Raw genomic sequence first — 24,064 nt, 5'->3', positions numbered from 1 at the left:
TACTCCCAGTATCCAAAAAAAAAAATTATAACCAAAAACAAAAAGAGAGAGGTTACTCTCGTGACAAATAGAACCCTCTATATCAAAGAAACAAGGCTAACATGGCTCGCAAAGACAAGGTTGCAAATTGCAACTTTAAGCATGCTTCTCGTTGATGACGGCGTCTGGAGCGATAACATCAGGTGTGTTGAGAGAAGGAGTCTTGCGGGCGTCGTCTGACTCGCTGGGGTTCATCATGGACTGATGCTCATGAATACCATGAGTGGGCTCAAGGACATCACCATCCTCGGCGGGCTCGCCACGCTGAGGGCTCCAGGCAAGGAAGTCTCGGCGAACCTCGACGTAATCGTAGGAGAACTCGCCATGCTGGTCATCGTCCATACCAAGGAGTTCGGCCTCCTCAGAAGCACGAAGCTTAAGACCAGGGATGAGGTCAATGATCTTGGCAATGATGGCGGACATAACAAAGGCGTAAGAAGAAGCACCAACAATAGCAGCGATTTGCCAGCCGATGACAACGTAGTTACCGTCCATGAATCCACCTGCGGCACCAGTGTTGACACCGTCGAGTCCGATGATAGCACCGCGGGCGAAGAAGGCGTTGAAGATGAGACCAACGATACCGCCGACACCGTGCTCAGCGAAGACATCGAGAGAGTCGTCAATTCGGATGAGGAACTTGACTGTAAGATAAGGTTAGTCTTTGTGATAAAAATATGTATTGATGAGATGACTTACCCTTGGTGGCAAAGTTACAGGCGACACCAGCAACGACACCGAGAATGATACTGGCCCAGGGGTCGATGAAACCAGAAGCAGGAGTGGCAGCAACGAGACCAGAGATGGTACCAGAGCACCAACCGACCATGGACCACTTGCGGGCCAGACGGAAATCGAGAATACACCAGGTCATGGCAGCGAACATGGCAGTGAGGCAAGAGTTCCAGCAAGCCATGACAGCACGGAGGTTGGCACCGAAGGCAGAACCACCGTTGAAGCCGAGCCAGCCAAACCAGAGGAAGATGGTACCGAGGGTGATGAGCGAAATGTTGTGAGGGCGGAAGTTCATCATCATCTTCTCGTTACGGCGGCCGAGAACCCAGGAGTAGGCGAGAGCGGACATACCAGAGCCAATCTCGACGGGAACACCACCGGCATAGTCGAGAACGCCGTGGACGAAACCCCAACCACTGGGGTTCCAGACCCAGTAGGCGAGAGGGCAGTAAACAAGAGTGGCCCAGAAGAAGATGAAGACCATGCTAGGAATAACACGGCCTCGCTCAGCAACAGCACCGATGGTAAGAGCAGCAGTGACGGCGCAGAACATCATCTGATAGAAAGAGTATAGAAGAGCTGGGATAAGAGCTGATCCGACCGAGGGGGCACCCCAAACGTGCCTGAGACCGAAGTGCTTGAGATCGCCGATGAAAGGGTTGTTGGAAGTTGTGGAAAAGGCGAGCGAGAAACCCCAGAAATACCACTGGAAGACGATGACAGAAAAGGACATCATGACGACCCAGAGCATGGAGAGAGCAGACTTTCTTCGAGCAAGACCGGAGTAGAGAAAGGCGATACCGGGAACCATTAGAAGGACGAGACAGGCCGAAACGAGGATGAAGGCCTGGTCACCAGATTGGTACCATTGGTTGAGGTTTTCGGTGGCTAGGGGAGAATCATGTTAGTAATTGCTTTGTAGTGGCATCACGAAGCCGTGATATTGTTTTTTTTTTGTAGGTAAAAACATACTGGAATCACCACCGAGCTCCTCGTTGGTGCCATTGAAAGGCGTTGGGGGTCCGGGGACAACGTAAGACATGTTGGATTATCGTATACCAGGTGTCGTCGGGCTTCGTTTCGTATGTTCGGATGATGTTTGATAGTGCAAGATGTCGAGAAGATTAGGATCGATGAGATTGAAGTAGTCCTTCTCGGTTCGGCTGGTGAAAAAGGTGTATTCCAGTAAGTGATAAGAGAGACCGGATGAGGAAGGAAAGTTCCACCGATTCTAGGTAGGTATGGAAGCAACCTAGTTGGAATAGAAAACGGAACGGGATATGGAGGAGGAGGAGGAGAGAGAAAGGATCTGAGACGGGGAAAGACTTTAATATATTTGTTCGACGTGGGTTGTGACTGCATAGTACTGTATCAACCGTATCTAATAAGGTAGCTAGCTAGGTCCATCCCATTCTCCACGAGCCAAAAAGAAAAAAAGTGCGCCATGGGATGGGATGGGGGGACAGTCCAATCTGGTGCAGATCTTGGGTTGTGCCCAAGATAGAGGCGCGATACATTGGATTCGAGACAGATGATACCTAGAGATAGCAGCTGGGGGGAGATAGAGATTAGCTAGAGACAGGGCATGTCATGGCATGGCATCCATGGACAAGCATAGATAGCACGGTAGGTACGTACTGACACTCAGCATTTCACAGGGCTGTACAGGACCTGTTTAGTCGCTGTGATACCGCCAGCAGTTGATCTGACTCCCGCTAGACACAGCGCGTAGTAACCAAATGGACTCATAAAATCGATATCTTTATCGGTACGTACCGAGTAGAGTAGGTTGTTGGTAGAGATAAAGATAGCGGCAGGTACAGTACCGACCCTAGCTCCAGCAACGCTTGTACGTGTTGGGTAAGGCGTCTACTATGTCGACTCCTCTTTGAGCGCCGTTCTCGGCTGGTTCCTGGGATTCCCAGATCGGAGGAACACCCCTGCCCTGTCTATTTAGTCTTGCCGGACAGAGTCCGTTGGTAGAGGACGAACGCCCTTACGAAGAAGCTCGAGGCTTTGCAGCATATTGCATCGCGCATGAAGAATGAAGAAAGCTTATACTGCATGCATTGGTACTCACTCATTTGCTTGATATAAATATACTCGCAGGACAATAAGAATTAAAAAAAACTCACACAGATAATCAATCATCCGTACAACCACAACTACGAATGGGGGCGCTGTCTTCTTGGGCATCAGCAAAACAGCAAGGGTGTGCATGAAAAACCTGGATATTCCAATTCATTGGATCAAGAGGAAACCTGGGGACAAGAATCCTCCTCCTCCGAAGAAAAAAAGACGGGAATTAAAAACGCGACTTCTTCCCCCCCCTGGAAGACCTGGGGTTTTGGTTTGGCACACGCCGTTGACGCGCGATATCATGGAGACAGAAAGAAAAGCGTGGGGTTTTTTTCGTCCCTTGACAGATTGTTTGCTGTTGCTGTTTGAGCATCAAAAGATTATCGGGTAACCGAACAAACAAAACAGGGTTGTTGTGTCTTTTTTAAGTTACGCTGCAATCAAGGGTAACAGCAATAAATCTCAAGCTTTGCTTTTACGCGGGCATGGATAAGAAAACTCAACTCGGATCATGTACCTAGATAGACAAGGGCGCCGAAATTTGAATACTCACTGCTGTGATTAAAGCTGAAAAGGCTAAGCTGCTCTGATGCGTGTGCTTGTTGTTGGGTTTGATACGAGTGAGGCCTCGCCGTTGTCGGTTCGTCATGTCCGGTTTTCTCGCCATCATGACGATGAAAAGCTGTTTTACTATAACGAAATAGTAGTTGAAATCCGAGTGGATCAGCAAAAAAGAATAAAACGGGCATCTTGATCGGAAACTACTGTACATCGTGGGTTGCTGATCGTCGTCCGTAAATGCGGAGAGGAAACCCAACAAGAGACCAGGGAGGGGAGGGGGGAGACTAAACTGTAAAGATTAATCCATTACGGCGGGCAATGTGTAAAGACGTTTGATTGCATGACTACCTTGAAACTCCATGCCATGTCGTCTGTACTCATCAGATCAGATCAGACCAGATTGAATTTTTGGGGTTCTCAGCTCCAGCTCCAGCTTCAGCTTTCAGTCAGACGACCATTCGAGCGACAGAGCATGACCGACCTTGGCTGATGCGATAGCTAGATAGATTGCATTCTCAGTTCTGTCGCTGTTGTAAGTAATGCGTCTCTGTAAGATATCGAAATCATGTTAGTAACAGCCTAGGCGAGATATCAAAAAATAAAGAGGCTGCAACCACCACCACCAAAGCAAATCGCTTGGCTTCTTGGCTATTTCGACTTCAGCTTTCCCACCAGAAACTCACTCGTATGTTTCATTCTGGAGCAAAGCAAAACAGCTCTAGTTAATCTTGTTTATTGATTGACGTCTCACACGTGAAGAAAGGACGCCACCATCTTGTGCGCGCATCATCTTGTTTATTTTACTCGCAGTGATTCACTTTCGCTGGCGTCATCCAGATAAGAGAATTCTATGCCTGTCATTGGCCTCCAAGTCTCGGGAGCCGTCCTAAACGAGCCATGACGGACGTTTAAAAGGTGAATGGGCTTTTACTTTAATTTAGTTTCTTATCAGAACGAGTTGATTGCTGTCGTTGGTTTTTTGTGGGGGGAGGCTGTGGCTTGTCTCGGTATGGTACCGTAACTTAGTAAAAAAAGGTACGTATCTTCTTTCAATTCGTGTGAGTAAAAGTGTTGTTTAATGAGAACATGGGTCGATTGCTAAAATCATGGACACATAATAACTCGTCGGCCAATCACACTCTCTCAGTATTTCCCAGCCAGCCGGGCATGCACGTCCGTACAAGTACTCTTTTTTTGAAACATCATTTCAATCATTCATGGATCGTTATCGACAAGCTGATGAATACCAATATATCCATCCAGCTGCGGTTCTATGTATACCTACTACCCAAGCAGTCATCATGCAACAGATCCGCCCCCATGCCTTTCTTATTTTGTTTCTTATTTTGTCTCTTACTTCCTTTCCTGTACCTGAGAACCCAATCGCAACCTCAAGTCAACAAGCTTACCGTGACACGGCTCGATACTTACTCTCAGCTTACATCTTTATAATAAACCTTGGCAGTTGCCCTGCATCTACAACTGTAACATCATCATCGTGGGTGTGAAAGCTTGGCCAACCCTTGTATTCCGGGGCATCCCGGCACATCGGGAGGGCGGATCCTCTGTTCCGCACCGTTAATTCGGACGCATTTTGGGGCCGCTCCGAATTTGATGCCGGCACTTTACATATAACCCAAAGCTCAACTTTGACTAACACGGATCCGGTCAGCTTTGTATTTCGGTGAGGCCGCTCACCAGAGAGCATTGATACTAACGACACTTTCCATCATGAGCCTCATTTCCAGAACATGATCACTATTCACAGCTCCCTCATCGACACCACTTCTCCATGACGTCTCCCATATACTGTCAGGACTTCAATGTCCAGCCTCTATCCCCAGGTTTTAACTTTAACCTATCCAATCACACTCACTCATTGCAAGTTAATTAGGCATGATCTTCTCCGTCTTATCTGCCCTTGCAGTATCTTAACCAATCAAGACTCGGCCTGTCATCAAATCAACACAAATTGCACTTGGTCATGTCCTAGACTCTGCCCAGCTCCCACACACCCTTTTGCCTATTGTCGTAGCTATCTTTACTACCGTCACTCCTCTTCTAGAAGACTTGCTGGGTCTTGTCCTTCTCCCCGGAACGGATTGCGGGGTGGCTCTGCCTCGTCCCGCCGACCCGGAACCCCGAGATACGGATGCATTAGCACTCAAGGTGAAGTGAAGAAGCGGACTAATAACTGTAATAAATACCAATTCATAATTGTCACCATTTCCGAGGCAATTTCACCTCCACCCTTTGCCCCGGTTCTTATTCTTCATCATGGCCAACAAGCCTGGTTCACCCGATAGACGGACGACCTGCTGTTACTACTTACGTATGACACTTAAGTGTTCGATGCCTGAGATAGTAGAAAATTCGAAACCCGAACTTTAGGGTGCAGAAATTACGGTCTGATAAGAGCCCGTCGTAACTGACATAAATTGACTAAAATTATTTCGTCCTTTATGCTGACAGTTCAAATCTTGTGCTCCTTTGCTATGTGGTCGCGCGGTTGTGAACTGCTCCGCTAACCCTCCAGTTCGCAACAAATCTACGGTATTTGAGAATTTCAGCTTCCCCCAAAGAATAACTGCCATGATAATTGTCCATGACGCCAAAACTCCAGCCTAGCATACCTAATGAAAGCACCCGCCGGGTATCGATGATGAGCCAGGACTCTCTCCTGGCATGGGAAAAGCAACAAAGGGAGTCCAAATGGAAACGCCTGGGATCAGAAAATGCATAGTTTGCCCGTTTGTTCCTCCCTTGTCAATTCATAAGACAATATATCGTGGTTTCGATAGTGCAGCATTAGCCGATATCGCCGTGGCATTGCTGGTCCTCCACCTCCGACCTTACCTCCGACATTGTCGCCTGTCTGGACTGGACCTAGGGCCATTCCGTGCATAGGCCGCAGGGTCTTGCGATGTTTGGCCTCATCAGACCCTGTTGGTAGCACCCACTCCACTCGAAATCCATGCTCCCAGGCAACCTCATGGTGCTCAGTCGGGAAAGCCTTCCGTGTCAGTGTTATGATCGCAACCCGTCCAGTAGGTGATCCGATGGCCATGAGAGAAAGTTCAGGGGCTAAAGCAATCATGTTCAGCCTACTTGTCGCATGAAAATGCCCTCGCAAGCCGACATTTCGAAACCGTCCAAATGTCAGTACGTCTGGACAAACAACTCCGATCTCTGAGGGTGAATTTTCACTTGGGGATGTGGCGAACGAGCGCAGTTCGATATCTTTCTCGTATGTTCGTAGCAGAAACAGCTTCTTCCCAAGATCTGCCAGATGAGTCTGCGGTGTTAAGGGATGTCGGTTATGCTCAGAGGATTTAATATTCCCCAGGAAAGTCATCATATGGAAGGTGTTCCGAGGCGTTGGTTGCACCGTGTTGCTATGAGGAAAGTATGTCATATCAAGCTTGTGGGGGTTGGCAATGCCTCCAGAAGCAGCTTCGTCCTTGTCTTCCTTTGCGCATTGCCGCCTTTTCAAGTCCTCTTGTTTCAACCTCGCATCCCATGCATACAAGTTATCGGGAAGACTGGCGACTGACTTGTCGTTGTCGTGCTCATGCCCATGGGCTTGAACATGGTTGATGGCGTTCCAGTAATTGTGGGGAGTGACCGTGACCGTGGCAGCCTCCGTATCAACCTCAGAGTCCTCGTCCGTATCGCCTTCCTCGTCGCTTTCCTCAGTGTCTTCAAATTCGTCCTCGCCTGCAACATCGCTTCCATCGCTGCCCAGTAGTCCTGCTCCATCCGGCATTGCAAACCATGGCTGGAATAAACCCGGCTCCCAAATAGCTGGACCATGCATGGCTGGCATACCTGTAAGGGGTGGCGGGATCAATTGAGGATTGTCAGGAATCTTAGAGAGTGCATTTCTAATGTTCACCAGAGGTTGCCCATTGCCTGCTGGGACAATTTCAAGTTGATCTGAAGGTAAACCAAACAGCTCCTCCGTGGTTTTGACTTTCAAGAAATCCCCTTCACCGAGTGCGAATATTCCCCATCCTCTAGACGGAGCGGGATAGAACTCTTCACTCCTGATCAGAATCTCGGATATTGGCCGAAGCTCTATTGGCCCTATGTTCCCTTGCCAGATCTCTGCAAGCCATGCATTTCCCTTGACATCAACCGCACCAACACGCTGCGCATTGCCATGACGATCATCTATGAAACAGACATTGGGGATATTGTCCGCGGTTGGAGGCAATCGGATCACAATTCGCCAATTCCGGGTCCGTGTTTGAATGGTTGGCTGCGTCGTTCGGGGTACACTTGTCCTGCGACTAGGGGGGTTCTGGGCCAAGGCGAGGGCAAAGACAACCACCTCATGGCGGTTTGAGCTGACGGCAATTAAACGAGACTTTTGGTGTACAGCTAAACCCCAAGCTGATATCCCAACATTCTCATGGAAGAACTGCTTCGGAGCTGTTTGTGTTTTGTGTAACGTATCGGTCATACCACGGCATGTGAAAATCCGTTTCGCAAGGTCCTTGGTGTAGTATGCAACCACGTCGCCGTCGTCGTAGCACGCAAGAACTATTTCTTCGTCGCCAAGGAATCCGATTGTCATATGGTTCACGGTATGCGGCCTGGATTCGTCGAGTGCGCCTCCTACCAATCGGGCCACACTACTTTGTTTCGGTTTGAGTTGTAGATCAGGTTGGCTCGGGAGTGCTTGGCTCGGGGCGGCCCGGGGTCTGTATACGAATATTCGGCCTTGATATGCAGAGAAGTAAAGCTAGTATAATCAGTTAGTATCGTGAACACAATAAAGGAGAGATGGTCACACATTGTATACTTGGGAAAGGGCAGTCAGGTTGCCTCTGAACTTCTGCATGGATGGTACTAATCGGTATATAGATCCGTTATGCTTCTCGTCGTCCGAGTCGTTACCGGGCCACACAAAGGGGACTTCGGAGTTCTGGGGGTGTAGGCCCATGTTCAACCGCTCGCGATCACGGACTGCGGCTTTGGCACCATCGCCAAACTACTTGGTCGCAAAGGAATCAGCGTCAGCAAAAGAGACATATGCACAGGAATTGCATTTCGTGAGAGACCTACCCTATCTGTGGCGGTTTGCGCATAGCATTTTCCGACGGATATTGGCTGGAATTTGCGATTGCCGGATTGTTGTTGGCTTGCCATCAGCAAAAGTTGAGGTCAACTATAGGGTGCGGAAATAAATGATATGGGGAGCCAGTCTAAGATGACATAAACTGACTCGCTTATTTCGTCTCTTGTGTTTGCAGCAGCCGAGGGTGATACCGACAATATGAGCTGATCTGAGCTGAGCTGAGCTGATCTAATCCGATGGGTCGGAATGTTGTTATGCAGAAGCTGAGTGAGTGTACAACACAACACGGCCAGGCTTCCACACTGCAGGCAGGAGAGGATCTCAGTGCAAGAGTACCTCTTTCTTGGAAGGTCCGGTCCAATGTTAGCGGCTGAATTGAGCGTTCGCGGGGTGCGGTGCGGCGGCACGTCAGTTCCTTCCTGTTTACGTAGGTAGATTGTTATCGATAAGCAGCCCGCTTGATGCGCGTAAATGGTAATCGCTACAAACGGTTACCGAATTTGGCAGTTTTATCGTCGTGAGTAGCACAAACGGGGGATGCATAGACCAAGTCTGTCTGAGGACTGTGTAAGAAGGCAGCGGCATTCTAAAATCTACAGTTTACCTTTTTAGGGTCCGACAGCGGGACGGGAAATCATTTAGACTAGATAGACGGACCTTTATTTCCATGTTTATCATTTATGTAACCTACAGTTCATGTGTATTCTGCGATAAGGTGACAGTATCATGGCCAAATATGTCTACATGTATGTCTCACCACAAACATTACTTTTAGTGTCTCAGTAGACATTACCAGAGCAGCCAAATATGCAGCAAGTCACGCTTATGTGAATCAATATCGGCATCTCTTCAATGCACGGACGGCTCGACTCTTATAAATAAATCTTCAACAAAACATCACCTAAACACCACACCTCAACGTGGATGATATATCCGTATAATACTGCTGAATATTCATTGCGCTATAAAGGTATATCCTCCAAATCAAACCCATAAAACCATTCTTGTTTCATCCATACTCATTAAATACATTATTCAATACGTCTAAGACGCCATGAGCTCCAGCATATCCTTCATCCGGTAGTCAAGCACCGGCGTCTTCCAGTCATCATGTAAAAGACCATATCTCTCTGTGACATTCCCCTTTGGCTTGCGCGCATTGAGTGCCCAGTATCCGAAATCAGCATCCATCTCTTGCAGGAACCGTGTCAAATGCTGCCAGTAATTTATATCACCAACTGACGGCTGCCCGGGAGCGCCAATCTCGCCAACCCATACCGGAGCAATCTGCTTCTCAAGGATGTAGGCCCAGTTGTGTCGCATTGTCTTTGCGAATGACTTGTAGTCGCGCTGGAGGAATCGGCCCTCCCAGCTACCCCAGCCGGACCACGCGTATACATGTGCCGAGTACACTAACCGGTGGGCGACATCTAACAAGACAGGACGCTTGCAGATGCTGGATAGATCGTTGGACGACTCGGTGCCCTCGACTATCACAAGCCAGTCCCTGTTCATCTGAAGAAGTCGGTTGCCGCATCTTTCAGCAGCTGGTGCCCATTTGGACCACGGCATGGTCCCCCAAAGTCCACGGATTTCGTTTCTCACATCAACACCAACGACGAGAGGGTTCTTAATATGCGGCAGCATAATCGTCTCCCAGTGCTGGATCCATTCTTCCTCGGTCTGCTTTACTCGACAGATAGGACCTAGGTGGTCATTGGACCAGCCCGCATCACAAGGGTTAGCACCGCAGCACCATGTTGCGCTGGTGATATGGTTGTTAACGATGACTGCGATACCAGCTTTGGTAAGAGTCTCGACAATGGCGTGGAAAATGTCGAGAGCCCGCAAGCCTACCAAGTCGATGTTCGCACGAAGGTGCTTTTCGTCAACGACTGGGTTTTCGATAACCAACTCATCCGCATAAGGTAGCCTAACACTGTTGAATCCAAGCTTCTTGATGGTTTTGGCAATCTCATCGCGATGTTGAATATCCAGACCTCCGGCAACAAAGAACTCATCACTCGCGCCATACCAGTTCACCGATGCCATCTTGAAACGACGACCGTTGGCGTCGACAATATCTCGGCCTTGTGTCCGCAGAGGTAGTGTGTAGTTGGTGATCTGGAGATGCTCTGGCGAGGGAGGCAACGGGCTATGACCGAAGCGCTCGCTGGCAGCATCTGGAACCCAACTCTGGTGCAGTGCATTTTCGATGTTCCATTGATAGACGTAACCAACTGCGAGAAACAGCATCGTAGCAGCCACAAGTATGATGCTACTCGGGCTAAGCAGACAACTACACCTTCGTGTTCGTGCTCGGGTTTGTGCTGTTGTATCGATCTTCATATTTAGTTTCTCGTCATCGACAAAATGAACGTGTCGTCTTGTCTTTTTTGAATGGTTTAATTCATCATGTTTTCGTCCATCTTCTCCATCGGAAATCCTATTCTGCTCAACATCTATCCAATCGCTAAGTAAGTGATCTCGTGAGTCGTCCATCGGCGGCGTCGGGGAGCGGGGCCGGTTCCGGAGGGCCGACCACATGGCTACCAACAAGTTGACTTTGACTTGAGGCTCAAGTCACGTTTCTGGCTGGGCCTTATTGTAACTTGGTCTGTTGGAAAATTTGGCAGATCAAGTTGTGTCTTTTTCGATTTCAGCAAGAAACTGTTTGATCGATCCACATGCTTTGTCAGAGTTGAGTCGCAATGTCTGAAGTTGCTGTTGTCTATAGACAACGTAGTGGTGAAAAAAGACCACAGCAGGGCAGGATCAAGTTTAATAAAGACAGAGTCCAGCATTGTGACGGCTGCTCGGGGCCTATTTATTATACGTTGAGCTCACTCACCGCGTAGTCATGCAGCACTACAGAGTAATGATTAACATATTACAATATCAATCGATCCGATCGCCAAGTCTTCAAGGTAGTCTCATCTTCCGGCTCATCCGGAAGAGAATGCATGGCGTTGTGACTAAGAGAGCGTGGTTGATGGAGACTGGCCGTCAACTCACGCGACACGACATTGGATAGAGACCTCAATTTCGTCATTGCTCAAGCTCGGGCTTATCCATTGACTAATCGGCACGTTGCATAGAGAAATCTCTTCTTGGTAGTGTATGGTATTATAGCTTGATATCTTATGATTAAGTAATTGGCTGCTATGATATTCTCTAAAGATGCCATCATTTGGCACGTTTAAGCATCCGCGACGGATGAGATGTGACATGTTGGATGCATGGCGATCCTTGGCGTTTCGAGAAGTCCCCGAATTCGAACACGATGATTCGATCTCGGCCTCGGCCTCTGCCATCGCTCTATTGCTTCCTGAACCCGCAACTTCCGGCACGTTGCAACACATGGACACGATTCAGGTCAACTATTCCCAGTCATTGGCAATTGCCTTCGATCCTCATCGATGTCCTAGATCTCCCGGCATGTACGGAAACATTTTGGATCCGCAGTTCCGTTAATGCTCGTCTGTTCCCGCAGCCCGCTAATATAGTGCCCGAGACAGTGTTGTCCATATATGGGACCGCAGCTCATCATCATCCAATTCTTTTTCTTCCCTCGTCTCCCTGCACTGCAAGGTTGAATCGTACAAGCGCCAACATCTCGCAGTTGTGCTGATGTTTTTTTTTTTCACATCTCAAGTTTGAACAAAGAAAATACAGTCGCTGCTGTTGTTGCCGTCCTTCATCTCTTGATGAGGGCATGCTTTCGGCCGCTGGTCTCAATCGCTCGGCGAGTAATAGATAAATACGCGATACCAGTGTGTGGCCGATTGTGCGTTGTTGGTACATATTCCGAAGAGGCCTCGATTTTGCCATTATTCCGGATGTGTTTTAATTAGAAAGAAGTATTTGAATATAAATTAGTCATCCCTTTTGGGATCTTTCGCTTCCGTGATCGGCCCTTGTTATGTTCGGTTCATACCGAGAGGGTTCATCTCTTTGTTGTAGATCGGTAGTGGGGATGAATCCGCGTCCTGGCCCGGTAGTGGCCTAGGGCTTGAGAAAGATCTAGCAGGCGCATGATAGCGAGCCGTGCTGCCAAAGTAGTCTGGTGTTCTTCGTCCATCTTCTGGAGACTTGGCCGTTGGATAGACGGGTGTTACTGCAGCGCTCGAATCTCTTGAGAGCATCTCGTACGAGCGAGGCTGGCTCTTGACGTCGACACGCGCGTCGACTGACACGAACTCCTTCTTGCTTCGGACAAAGGGTCGCTTGATCAAGTCCATCCAACCGTGGACCATAGACCATCGTCCCAGGAAGAGGACTAGCCACATACCGTTGAACTACCATACTGTTAGTAATCACTTGGATGAATGCATTGCTCATGGGACACATACCGCTAAGAGAAGAAGCACAGCTGTCACGGTTGCTTCGTTGATAACTAGGCCGGATGCCTCATCAAAGCAATCTTCCTTTTTGCCCTTTGTAAGATAAAGACATCCAACCCAATCATTTGCCTTATCAGGATCGTCCGCAACAGACTGAACAACGTTGTCTTGGAAGACGAAAACCACTGAAAAGAAGATGACGTCGGCGATAATGATCAGTACAATGGCAATTCCGCGCCACTGATGGGCGATAACACGGCGAACTCGGCGGTAAACTTGTCGTGGGCTCATGGTCTTGACGCTGTGCGTGTAAGTAGGCAGACTGGAACCCTCAGAGGATGCTCCATTATCGGACAAGGATGCTAGGTAGACCTTGATACAGTAACCAAAAGTGGCGAATGTGATGATGACTGTCAGTCCAGCAAAAAGGAGAAGGGGAATCCAAAAGTCAGCCAAGCTGTTCTCGTGGTTGATGTGACATGTCTTGCCAAAACGGAACGAGACACCACTAAAGACGAGGGCCAGAACGATTCCCAGAATAGGAACTCCCCAGCCGGCTGCTTGGGCGAAAATCATAAAGTTCTTGCCAACGAGGACTTGCCAGCAAATCTGAAGGTGGAGAGATACCGATCTAAGGAACACCCACATGACACCCGCCCAGCCTCCAAGAAGGATAAAGGTACCAGAGGCACCACAGACCTTGCTGGTGTACATGCTGTGCGGTGTAATTTCGTTGTAACATTGCTCTGGCTGTGCTACGAGGGGAACCACAAAACCCATCTGTATTCTGTAGCATTAGTTACTGTGCCCAAGGTCTGGGCAACTTTTGGTATTACTTACGTTCATAAGTAGAATGGCAATGGTCAGGCATATGCTCAAGTAATGCCGGTTGGTTTTTTCAACGGGGAGGCATGCCCATGATAGAAGTAAGAAAATACAGCATATCTGGCTAGCGAGCGATACCCAGTTTGCAACTGAAGTTAATGTCTCGAATCGTTCGGGATAAACCCAGTCAGTCATAGGACAAGGTAGGCAGCACACAGTACTGCCTATCTGCTTGCAGAGCCGGCCATCGATGACTGTATCTGTTAGAAAGGAAACCTGTATTCCAGATTCAGCTCACTTACATCCACCAGTGTCAGGGAATATAGCGGCATCATAAAATGGCGGAGGGCACATGTTGATCCCCAGGGTTGTGTTGGCCATGGTGAAGAATGGGCAGGCTTGCCGTGCCAATCCGAATTATCGATAGTCCAGCCAATAGATACTCCAAGCCCAAGCCCAAGACGTCTGCAGCCGAGTGTTGCACTTTTCCCTCCGATACCAGTTGGAGAGGCGTGGTTGTCGACGTTGAATCAGCCAAGTGCGTTTATAGCATAGCAGGCGTTATGTTGACGATGGCTCGAAATTGTGTGACAATACGGCAGCACCGAGATAGTTTCGAAGAGAGAGGAAGAGAGAGACAGAAAGGTATGACAATAGGGAGACGTGTGATGATGATCAGGATATTATACAATATAACTTGTTAGACAAGTGTGACAGCAGCTCCAACAGTGCAGCCAGCACTTAGACTCATGAAACAACCAGCGAATTCAGAGTCGCTCGCATGGACAGGAGGGCAGACGGGTCATATAAGCTCACGGGATGAAATAGAGATGGAGGGAGATCTCTGCATGTATATATTTGGCCAGGACCAATACGGGGCCTCGAGCACTGACAATGGGGAATCGAGAACGACACTTGAAGCGAAGGTGGAGGCAACAGGGTATGGCTTTGCCTCTCTCAAAGACCCCTGCCATGCTGGAGTCTGGTAGGGTTTCCTTCTGTCTACCTGCATCTCGCCCATCTATTCGGAGCATCCTGGATCAGTAGAGGCATGGCGAACCAGGACTAGGGCATTGAGCAGGGGCCAATAGGGCCCTGATGGAGACCAAGCCAAAAGAGTTGCAGGCGCTGAGACTGCTAAGAACCAGGACTCGACGTGCGATTGGGGGAGCGGGCAGTGATGACAAGCGGGCGGCGTCCAGCAATGGAAGAGGACCTGAGTGAGTGAGGTTGCAGGGGTTGTTGAACTTGGGAACGACCCACTCTGCCGTGCATCAGTGCCGTCAAAGTGCAGAGCCCAGGTAGGTAGAGGAGAGTGTACCAAAGTACCCAAAGAGGATGCAATGTATGCTCTCTCCTCCTTCATACGTACCTACAGGCGAAGCTTAACGCAGACGAGGGTGTCCAGTGGGTGGAGCAGAAGCAGAAGCAGCACATCTTCCAAGAAGCTGTGGTGCGGGTGCCTGGCGTGCCTGGATGTTGCTAATGTGGAAGGCGGAGGAGACTCAGGGGGTCGTCGATGCATGTCTTGGTTGTCCCGACACACCCCTGTCACTTGACTTACTCGGGTCATTCTGACTCTCTGACTCTGATTTTATCCACAGGGCTACGGATGAGCTTTTCGAACAAAACTTGAGCGTCTGTCAACATTTGGGGACATTAATTAATTTTATTAGTTTGTATAAGACTGATTCCACAACATACGGTAAGTAGGTAGGTAGTATCAGGTATGACGCTATTCTAGCCGTTGCAGCCTCACAGGTGACGGAGGTCTGAAGGTCCGTGACCTGCAGCGGTCAGTTATCAACAAATGCCTCGACAAAACAAGTCCATCAAGAATTGATTATTGGTAGTATCTCAACCGCACAGCACCTGCTGGTGAAGGTTAGTATGCATACATGTATGCAACATGACGAATCCTGCGAGCAGACCAACCATCGATGTTTGCATTCGCTCGCATCTCTCATCAATGGGATGTTGGCCTAATTCCTAGTCCAACCTTGAATTGGTTGGTACACTGTTGAAGACCTGAAGGACGCCATCTTTTCATTAGCACCACACTGACAGGAGAGCTTAGAGAGATGGGGTCCTGCCAAGCTTTGTTATTTATATGTGAAGAGCACGGCTTGGTCGCGTTTCGGTCGGGTCATCCGTAGGTCTGTGAACCAATGTGAAGTGTTTTAGGCCATGTTGTTCCGAGTACTTCTCGAAACGTGACGTCCCCAGAGCCAAGTCATAGCGACGCTGAGCCACTTTAGTGATCAGTGTAATTAAACCAACAGATCAAGACAGAGTCAAGTTGGGTCTCGCGCCATAGTTCCCCAACACCGCAGACGATTATCGGCTAGAGGTGCTCTCGGGACTTGGAGTTGACCGTGCTTCGTTTCAAAATTTGGCAACACTGCTAGCAATGGAGCTGAGCTGAGACCTGCTGTAGATTAAATTGAGCTTACTCGAAACCAAGTGAACTGAGCGTAGTGTAACCAATCCCAATCCATTAACCATAGCATAGCATGGAGCTTGATGGGCAACCAATAAGAGAAGTACCGGTCTCGTATAGATACGCAATTCGTTCCATGACTTAACAGAGTTGAGCGCTACAGTACAGTTCGATGCGACGATGCCATTATAATGTAACAATTGTCGAAAATAGGTGTAGTGTCAGGTACGGTGATATCAGCGATGTCTCGGGTAAAATCCAACGTTTGGTATTTTCTTTTGGCTGTCGTATGAGTGGGAATTGATACACAGGGATCGGATTGGATTGACCGGCAGGCATCGATCTTGTGGGCCTCGCCCTTTCTTTCCCCCGGATGGTTATCATCTGTCCACAAAATGTTTCTTCTTCCAGTGCGACTACTACACTTCACAGGGCAGACGGTGGAGTCTATTTGTCCCTTCCCTACCTAGTAGCCTCTGGGAGATGAATTTAGCAGGGACAACCTAGACTGTAATTGATTTCTCAAGGCAACTGGTGGTTCTCTCACCAGTCATTCGTAAACTATCTTTTTAATTTATTAACGTTTATTCATGAGCCCTATGGTTCCGGTTCAAACAATTATATATTACCGAAAAAAGCAATACCACCCTTGGCGAATGAGATTCCATTCAATCGCGTAGGTGCAAGCTCCAATCTTATTCCTCAACGTCTTTTTCAACGCTCGTCATTTGTCGCATATCGAAAGCCACCATCGACAGATCACAAGCCTGCGCGGTAGCCTTAACCACTAACGGTCTGTCGCTCATCATTCGCTTTGTCTCGGGGGACGTGACAGCTGCTGTCTCTGTGCCTTTACTGGCTTCTCGGCCCTTCTTGAGCCCTTGTCGATCCCCGGTCAGTCACATACATGGGCGGCTCCCTTGTCCTGGTCCCTGTCACTTCTGTTAGTGCTTGGTACTGTTCGGTTCCTGGCTTTGGGCTTTCGTTGGTTGGCTCTTTCTTTGCCACTCAGCAATATCATCACCTTGTCATTCCTTCCGCTCAACGTCTGATTCGTGTGCTCGTTTTTACACTCTGCGATATATCCACTATTATCAACTTTGTCGGGTCCAATCGCTGTTGAAAGAGACATCCCCAAATATATGCATCTCATCCGTTGCATCACTAAGCATGAGAAAGCACGCATCGTTAACACCTATTTTATACATATATATCATCGGCCATTATCATGGGCCCAACAATACTCACCATCATAGTACCTACGCACGCTACCTTTCCCACCACCTGAAGCTTACCAACTTTTGCCAATGAAAATTTCGTCAGGGTTTAGTTGAAAGGGTGCCAATGGCAGATCTCAAGACGCACACAATCGAGTAACATCAGCTTACATCTTTCACCAGCACCCACCCATCCACGACAAAGGACATGCTCCTGTGCCATAAATTCACAAATAACTTCCCGATCCGTCTGTGGCATATTCATATACGCCCAAGCGCTATTATTCCCACTATCACCACCGCAATCTGAATAATACGTTGTCTTAACAAGAACATGACTACTTGCCTCATCCATGAAGCAGTCAGCAAGTAGTTAGGTGGTGCCGTGCCTTACAGGTACATTCGATGCAGGTACTGTACACCATGGTGCATGCTCAGGGCAGCTCACCTCACACCATTTCGTCAGCCACTTCCGATGTACCTGGTTTGCAGAGTTTGCAAAGTTGATGGTGTGGTGCTTTGTATATCCGCTTACGACTGCTCTTGGGTTCTTTAGTGTAATATCCTGAACGAGAACGTTGAGTGATAATGCAACCACCAGTCATCAAACTCAACTGTAACTTGATCCACGGAAAGCTTCGTGTATGAGACTTGTGAACAAACTATCACTCTACGAATCTACTTACCCAGAAGTGCCAAGATCCGACTGGGACACTTCGCAACAGATCTTGTCTGTGAGTGCCATGATGCTGTCAACACACGGTTTCTTGCAAGGCGCACAGCCATCCTTTGAAGTGGAATTGCCCTTTCGTATTCACTCCTGTCTTCCCCACGATCCTTCCCCGGACGGCTCACTATCCTCACATCCGAGTTCCTGGCTAGTGGCCTTTGAGCAACAGTGAACACGGGTTATTCTAAGCTATCAAAGGAACTGTCTGCATGTAAGTGTACTCCATCATCAAGGCCGTTTAGTCATTGGTTAGGTGCGGCTCAGATGCCTATTCCAGATGTGTAGCGCTTCCTCTCTCGCTTCTCGCACTTCCACGGATAACGGCAACAAGATGTGCTTGTTGATCTGGTAACATACTGTGCTTCTGCGCTGATCAAGGCCTGGCAGCACTTTCAAGAGTCAATGGAAATTCTCCGTTGGAAAGAAGGTTTCGGATTCCTCCCTTGACATCTGTCAAAGATAACGGGTACTACAATAATGATTTATTGGTAGTGTTAAGGACTGGGAATGTCTTACTGCCTCAATTGTGGCATGATGATATGCCTTAGTAGTCAATTAGTCAAAGAACATGGGTTTGATGTGCCGCACAGTTGCAGCTGCGTGTCTGTCCCGGCCCTTGCAGATATTGTTCCCGTCTCCATAAATAGTGGATACTGTCCTAATTCAGGAAGCATTCAGGGGTTTGACCATTGAATTGTCTTACAGGAAGCCACCCCCGGTCCATCGATATACGTATTGTACGTACAACAAAACACCAATATCGGATAAAGGCCGACGTAACCATCGACACAGCTGACAGGTAAAATATAACGTCGTATACCGTCAAAAGGAAGTTTCTTGACTACCACGTACTGTCGTCCGGATATATCCAACACATGCAATTCGCAAGGTCGTCTGTGATTCGGAACTGTTGCATCTTGTTGCTTCTGCAACCCCATCTCTCACGGAATTCGAGAGGTGGGTAGACAAACTAATGCCGCATGTATTAGCCGGAGTGGCACAGCAAGAAGTATGACTGTGATACTCGGATTGGAAATTTGACCATGTTGATTCAAGAAATGATTATCCATACCGGTCAGCAATCAGTCCAGGATATTCGCGTGGTCATTATCCATTTTTGCCTTCTCCGGGCCAAACGAATAGTCTAGAATCTTTTTAGACGTCTTGCCGTAATGAGGACGACTTCGTTGCATGAAGTTAGTTGGAAGCAAAGCAAGGTGCGATTGAGGTTACATGTGGAACGCGGAATAGAATATTCCGGACTAAAACATGGTAAAAAAGATGAAACGCGCGGATTGCGTACGAAACTGAAACTGACCAGCCTACCAAGTTGCACTGACCTTGGTTGATTCTATTAACAGCGAAGCTGCCCATGACACGGTCCTCAAACCCACAGCATAGCTTCCGTCTTAGCCAAGCTATGAGATGATCTGAGCCTGAATTGACTCGCATATCCAGCTTCGTAGTTTGATGAGGAGCCCTTTTCGGGAGGAAGCTAACTCTTTCTGGCACATAAAACCGAAGGATGATTAAACTTGAGTGCCAGTGCTGGTTTTCTGTGCTTTTTGCGCAGCGGCCCGGTCAGCTAGAGACTTTGAAGCTATTGTTTTGTCTTGGTAGCTTCGTTATGGCTTCTGCCAGATTGCTACACAAATCTGGGCAAGTTCGTCGCTGCGGGCTAGGGTCGCCCGTACGTACGTTCAGGTACTATTGACGCGAATCCTACGGAGTACTAGTTAACTGGGACTACTCCTCACCGTTGCGGAGGAGGGTTCCATTTGTGTTGAAAATCGCCGGGTTGCATTGTATACGGATTCTACATACCGAGAGGCGAGAGAGCCGCAGCAATATGATCTTCATTATTGATCGTTGTGGTAGCATCAGTCCAATACAACCTGAAAGGTGCAAGGTGCCAACACGGCCTTTTAGTCACTTGTTCTAGAGACTTAGCGCTGACAACTGTCGGTCGAAATGGATTTTTACTTTTGTTACTTTGGAAGTTGGTGATGGTGCTGGTTTACCGCGTTTTCGAAAAAGCAAGGACCGGCTTGAAAGCATCATCCGACTACGTCGTCGCGTTTCATCTCTTCCTATTTCGCTACTCCACCATCAGGACCCTATCGTCGTAGTTGTTGTCGTCTGTGTTTCAACCGCGTAGCTTAAGCGACTCTGGTTCTGTTGTTAGCCGAGATAGATAAGCAAACAGCTTGGACGGTGGACTCTGAGGATACGACCGCGGGTTAAGACCACGGACCCTGAGGATCACCTTAAGGCTATACATACATGCGTCTTATCCGTAATTGTACTGTCGGGCATTTGCAGTTGCCTTATACAGATGGGTCTTCCGAATGGCTACAAGTGTTAACCCGATGTTCTGGAAGCGAATGCCTCAGTTCTTCTTTTTCCCCATTGGAAATGCGACTTCAACACGCGGCGCTGCGTGATTTTAGGAGCACCTGAACTTCCTCATACGACCACTTGGTCCGAACGGGACTCGAAACCTTGCGAGCAGCACAGGGCTACAGATTTGGGAGGCGAGACAGGGCTGGCTCGGGCCAAAAATGCAGATGCGGGTGCAAGTGCATGAGAGCAGCCCAGTGCATGTTTGATACCCTGGTCCTGGACTGGAAGTCCGAACGACGGAACGCTGATCCTAGGAACCGCTGTGATGGGTACAGAGAAAAGGATGAGGATTGCGTGAACCGCGGGAAGGATGCCGTCACGGGTGGCTTTCTGAAGGTTGGATGGTAGGATATCAGTGACAGATCGTTTGAGGTTTGTACATGGTTTCAAACCACATATATCAGTAGGTTTATCGCAATGCTCCTTCGGCAAACTGCCCACTGATTGTTTGCGAATACCAGGTGGATCATCAAATTCATACCATGGTCGCCATTGTCTCGTTTGAAGTTATCAGCATGGTCTTAAGCGATGAGTCACTGTAAATAGTTGAAACAGGTTCCTGTGAAAAACTGTTGATATCTGTGTCAACAAGTTGAATTTGCAAGAAATCAATGTCCAGTAGATATGTAGGGTAGTCGCTTGAGATATCACGTGATATGCGTTGTTCGCGTCAGACAAGAGCGATAACTACAGGTAAGGATAAAGAAAGGAAATGTTTTTATTGCTAATAGTAAGATGGAAATTATGTGGTAAACTTGTTGTTTGGCTATCTAGACTTAGGTAGGTAGATAAGACATTGTTGCTTCTAGTTGGACTTGTAAGTTACGATGAGTGTGAACTCGTACAACGTTTGTCTCAATACGATCATTAGTGCTTCAATACCCTACAACTTGAGTGACATTTTCAGATGAACTTTGCATAATTCGAATATCAATTCATGAATATTAATTAACGATATTATATGACAAGCACTGGTGATGTTACTCTATTGTCGGTTGTAGAGATAGTCAGTCGAGGCTTGCCCCGCTGCTGTTTGTCATTCTAACTTCACAGAGTCACACAAATGACATAACTCTGTACTCTGGAGTCAACAACTAAACAAACAACCACCAATAAAAACATTCGCCAGGCCAACATAAATCTGCTGCACTTCTCTGATCACAGGTTTCATATATCGCGTCGTGTTGCGTTATCAGACGGCAAGCCACTTGTTGTCAATTCGCTCAGAACCAATTGAGTCACATCATATCATCAGCCATGGGCAAAGAAACTCCTCTCGTCTCCTCGCGGCGACTCTCCAACGCCGAGGGCGATCCAGTCGCTGTTGTACGCGTGCGAAACCTCCAGACGACGATCCAAGGACCAAAGGACGCCTGGGGTCGAGGCTCAAAGCAGCAGCCTTTGCTTATATCCGCAGCAGTCTCACTGACACATGCGTTCCCCTCATCCTCAGCAGACGACGAGGTTTCCGACACAGTGCACTATGGTCTTCTAAGCAAGTCTATCCTCAGCACTCTGGAAAAGCTGCCAAAGTCAGCCTTGTCGCTGAGTGATGTGTTGAACAGGCTCTGGGTCGATCTCACTGGTTTTCAGTATACCGGCGTGAAGGACCCATCTGCTGAGCAGACAAAAGCTTTCCTCCAGACCAGCCTCATTCGACGCCTATCAATCTCTCTAGTTTTACCCAAGGCATCGTTGATGGGAAGTGCCATCAGGCTCACCGGCTCTTGTCTCTTTGTTGACTCGGCCATCACGGCGCGAAGCTTGGAACTGGGCCTGGAAGGAATCAGAGTGCCTACTCTCATCGGCGTCAACAGCAATGAGCGAAACGCTAAACAAGTTGTTATCACAAACATCAGGATCGATGAGTATCAGACAGCCCATGATGATTACGCCGTCATAGAGAGCATTATTGTCGATGTGGGTAAATTCCAAGTGACAGACTACACATACGCTGACACCTATTCGTACAGGCCATGTCAGAATCCTCATTCGAAACTCTGGAGGCTCTGGCGGCCAGTCTGGCTTTCCACATTGCCAGGGAGTTGAGGACCAAGCGGGATGACTTTTATGGAGAGATCATTCGCATTGGCCTAGAGAAACCCACCGCTGTGCCACTTGCCGAAGCTGCTTGTGTTGAGTTGACAGTTAAGACCGAGGATGTCAAGATCGAGGTATCAAGAACCAAGGATGTGAGGTTTGACGATACGAGGAACAGGGTTGCAGGTTCGTCAGGTGCCACCAAGAGCCATGATGGCAAGTCGTAACAGCAACACCGTATTGGACACAAACAAGAAGCAAGGAGAAAACAAAATTCGACGATGTATGAATAGGATTTTTGGGCCAAGTTCTGCCTGGCATGGTACTTGGAACTAGCCACGGGTTTCTTTCAACAGTTGGCACATGTTGTACATAACACAAAAATAGTATTGATCAAGTGGATAGCCTCTTCAACATTTAGGCATACTTTTTGCAACCCGCCGCATACAAAGCACTTTTGATGGAGCTCGCTGCGTCAAGTTGTACTCACTTGTTCAGTTCCATTCCTGCTCGAGGTATGTCTCCTTTTGTGATTTTCCGAACAAAATCAGGATCTGGGTTAAAGAGCATCACATGTAGATGCTGGATGGCGTTCACTGATTGCAGACCTTGCCAGTTTCTGAACCAAAGGACCTATACTCATAAGCTTCACAAACAGAGAAATTTCAGCAACAGAGAAGACGTACATTTTCTTCTGGGACATGTGCTCGAAACGTTCTTGTCACGAAATCATCAATCTCCTTCCTTGCCCCGTCTGTCAAATCGCCTGTTGCAGGATCCTCCTTAAGATCGAACTTTGTCCAGACCACAAGATGCGCGATTCTCGGATCTATTCCATATGGAGCATCGTTCCATAGGATCTTGTAGTCGTCCTCAAACTCAAAGGGTGCTCCGCGCGGTGTTACAGGAGGCGTCCATTTAAGACGATGCTCAAGGAGGAAGTTGGCAACAGTGCCGTACGTTTTCTTGAGATGGAATGTAAACTTCTTATAGCGGCGAAGCTCTGAAGGTATACGCTTGAAGAGTTCTAGACGATTTGCCTGTATGATATCTCGGACCTCGTCCCAGGTTGAGATGTGGTATTCTTCGTCTGGCGTGGAGAGAATGCCCCTGTCCTTTTCGTGGGTGATGAGAAGAAATTCAGGGCACTCGTCTGTTCTTTGGTCTTCTGGGATATTGTAGTTCCAAAAGGGAAGAGTATCTGCGCTGCCCATGGTTGCTGGAGTTGAGTGTGAGGTGACTCCTGGTGGTTGGTGTGGGATGAAGTTACGGTGTGAGATGAGCTTCGATATATCGATAATTGGCGGTCAGGAAAAGGCGAAACTGAAGTTGACGGTATCTTGTTGCAAAGTAGTTCAATCAGTTCTTATGTATTTATATTATTTGTTGCGTTGGAGTTTGGAATGCTCTTCATCACGTAGAAATGCTCGTTTGAGGCTGATTTGCCTGGCTAAGAGGTTGGAGTGATAGGCTGTTCTGTTCTCCACCAGGTCGCACTAGTCATGATGAGGGGACGTGATAAGACAGGGCATATGCAGTTAACTATAAGTTATACGAGATCTATCTATT

General features: G+C 48.1%; 6 protein-coding genes across 6 annotated transcripts, besides 1 other annotated feature; 1 reads left to right on the top strand and 5 right to left on the bottom strand.

Moving 5' to 3' along the window:
• Window positions 1-135: 135 nt before the first annotated feature.
• On the bottom strand, window positions 136-1,816 carry FPSE_04435 (uncharacterized protein; the record flags this gene model as incomplete). Its single annotated transcript, XM_009257553.1, has 3 exons — window positions 136-683; window positions 739-1,662; window positions 1,747-1,816. 3 exons carry the CDS (start codon window positions 1,814-1,816, stop codon window positions 136-138), a joined length of 1,542 nt encoding a protein of 513 aa, XP_009255828.1.
• Window positions 1,817-5,907: 4,091 nt separating this feature from the next.
• Window positions 5,908-9,166, bottom strand: FPSE_04434 (uncharacterized protein; the record flags this gene model as incomplete). The annotated part of the gene is made up of 6 exons (XM_009257552.1): window positions 5,908-6,176; window positions 6,271-8,161; window positions 8,213-8,410; window positions 8,485-8,560; window positions 8,834-8,916; window positions 9,155-9,166. The coding sequence occupies 6 exons, from the start codon at window positions 9,164-9,166 to the stop codon at window positions 5,908-5,910; spliced, it is 2,529 nt and encodes an 842-aa protein (XP_009255827.1).
• Window positions 8,697-8,724: a microsatellite.
• Window positions 9,167-9,541: 375 nt separating the features above from the next.
• On the bottom strand, window positions 9,542-10,753 carry FPSE_04433 (uncharacterized protein; the record flags this gene model as incomplete). The annotated part of the gene is made up of 1 exon (XM_009257551.1): window positions 9,542-10,753. The coding sequence occupies one exon, from the start codon at window positions 10,751-10,753 to the stop codon at window positions 9,542-9,544; it is 1,212 nt and encodes a 403-aa protein (XP_009255826.1).
• Window positions 10,754-12,417: 1,664 nt separating this feature from the next.
• Window positions 12,418-14,046, bottom strand: FPSE_04432 (uncharacterized protein; the record flags this gene model as incomplete). The annotated part of the gene is made up of 4 exons (XM_009257550.1): window positions 12,418-12,795; window positions 12,850-13,620; window positions 13,681-13,919; window positions 13,968-14,046. The coding sequence occupies 4 exons, from the start codon at window positions 14,044-14,046 to the stop codon at window positions 12,418-12,420; spliced, it is 1,467 nt and encodes a 488-aa protein (XP_009255825.1).
• Window positions 14,047-21,712: 7,666 nt separating this feature from the next.
• FPSE_04431 (uncharacterized protein) lies at window positions 21,713-22,722 on the top strand (the record flags this gene model as incomplete). Its single annotated transcript, XM_009257549.1, has 2 exons — window positions 21,713-22,375; window positions 22,429-22,722. The coding sequence occupies 2 exons, from the start codon at window positions 21,713-21,715 to the stop codon at window positions 22,720-22,722; spliced, it is 957 nt and encodes a 318-aa protein (XP_009255824.1).
• A 259-nt stretch (window positions 22,723-22,981) lies between these two features.
• FPSE_04430 (uncharacterized protein) lies at window positions 22,982-23,709 on the bottom strand (the record flags this gene model as incomplete). The annotated part of the gene is made up of 2 exons (XM_009257548.1): window positions 22,982-23,128; window positions 23,182-23,709. 2 exons carry the CDS (start codon window positions 23,707-23,709, stop codon window positions 22,982-22,984), a joined length of 675 nt encoding a protein of 224 aa, XP_009255823.1.
• Window positions 23,710-24,064: the final 355 nt, after the last annotated feature.

This window comes from Fusarium pseudograminearum, chromosome 1 (genome assembly GCF_000303195.2).
Source record: "Fusarium pseudograminearum CS3096 chromosome 1, whole genome shotgun sequence".
Lineage (NCBI taxonomy): Eukaryota > Fungi > Ascomycota > Sordariomycetes > Hypocreales > Nectriaceae > Fusarium > Fusarium pseudograminearum.
This window is presented reverse-complemented; position numbering and strand designations above follow the sequence as displayed.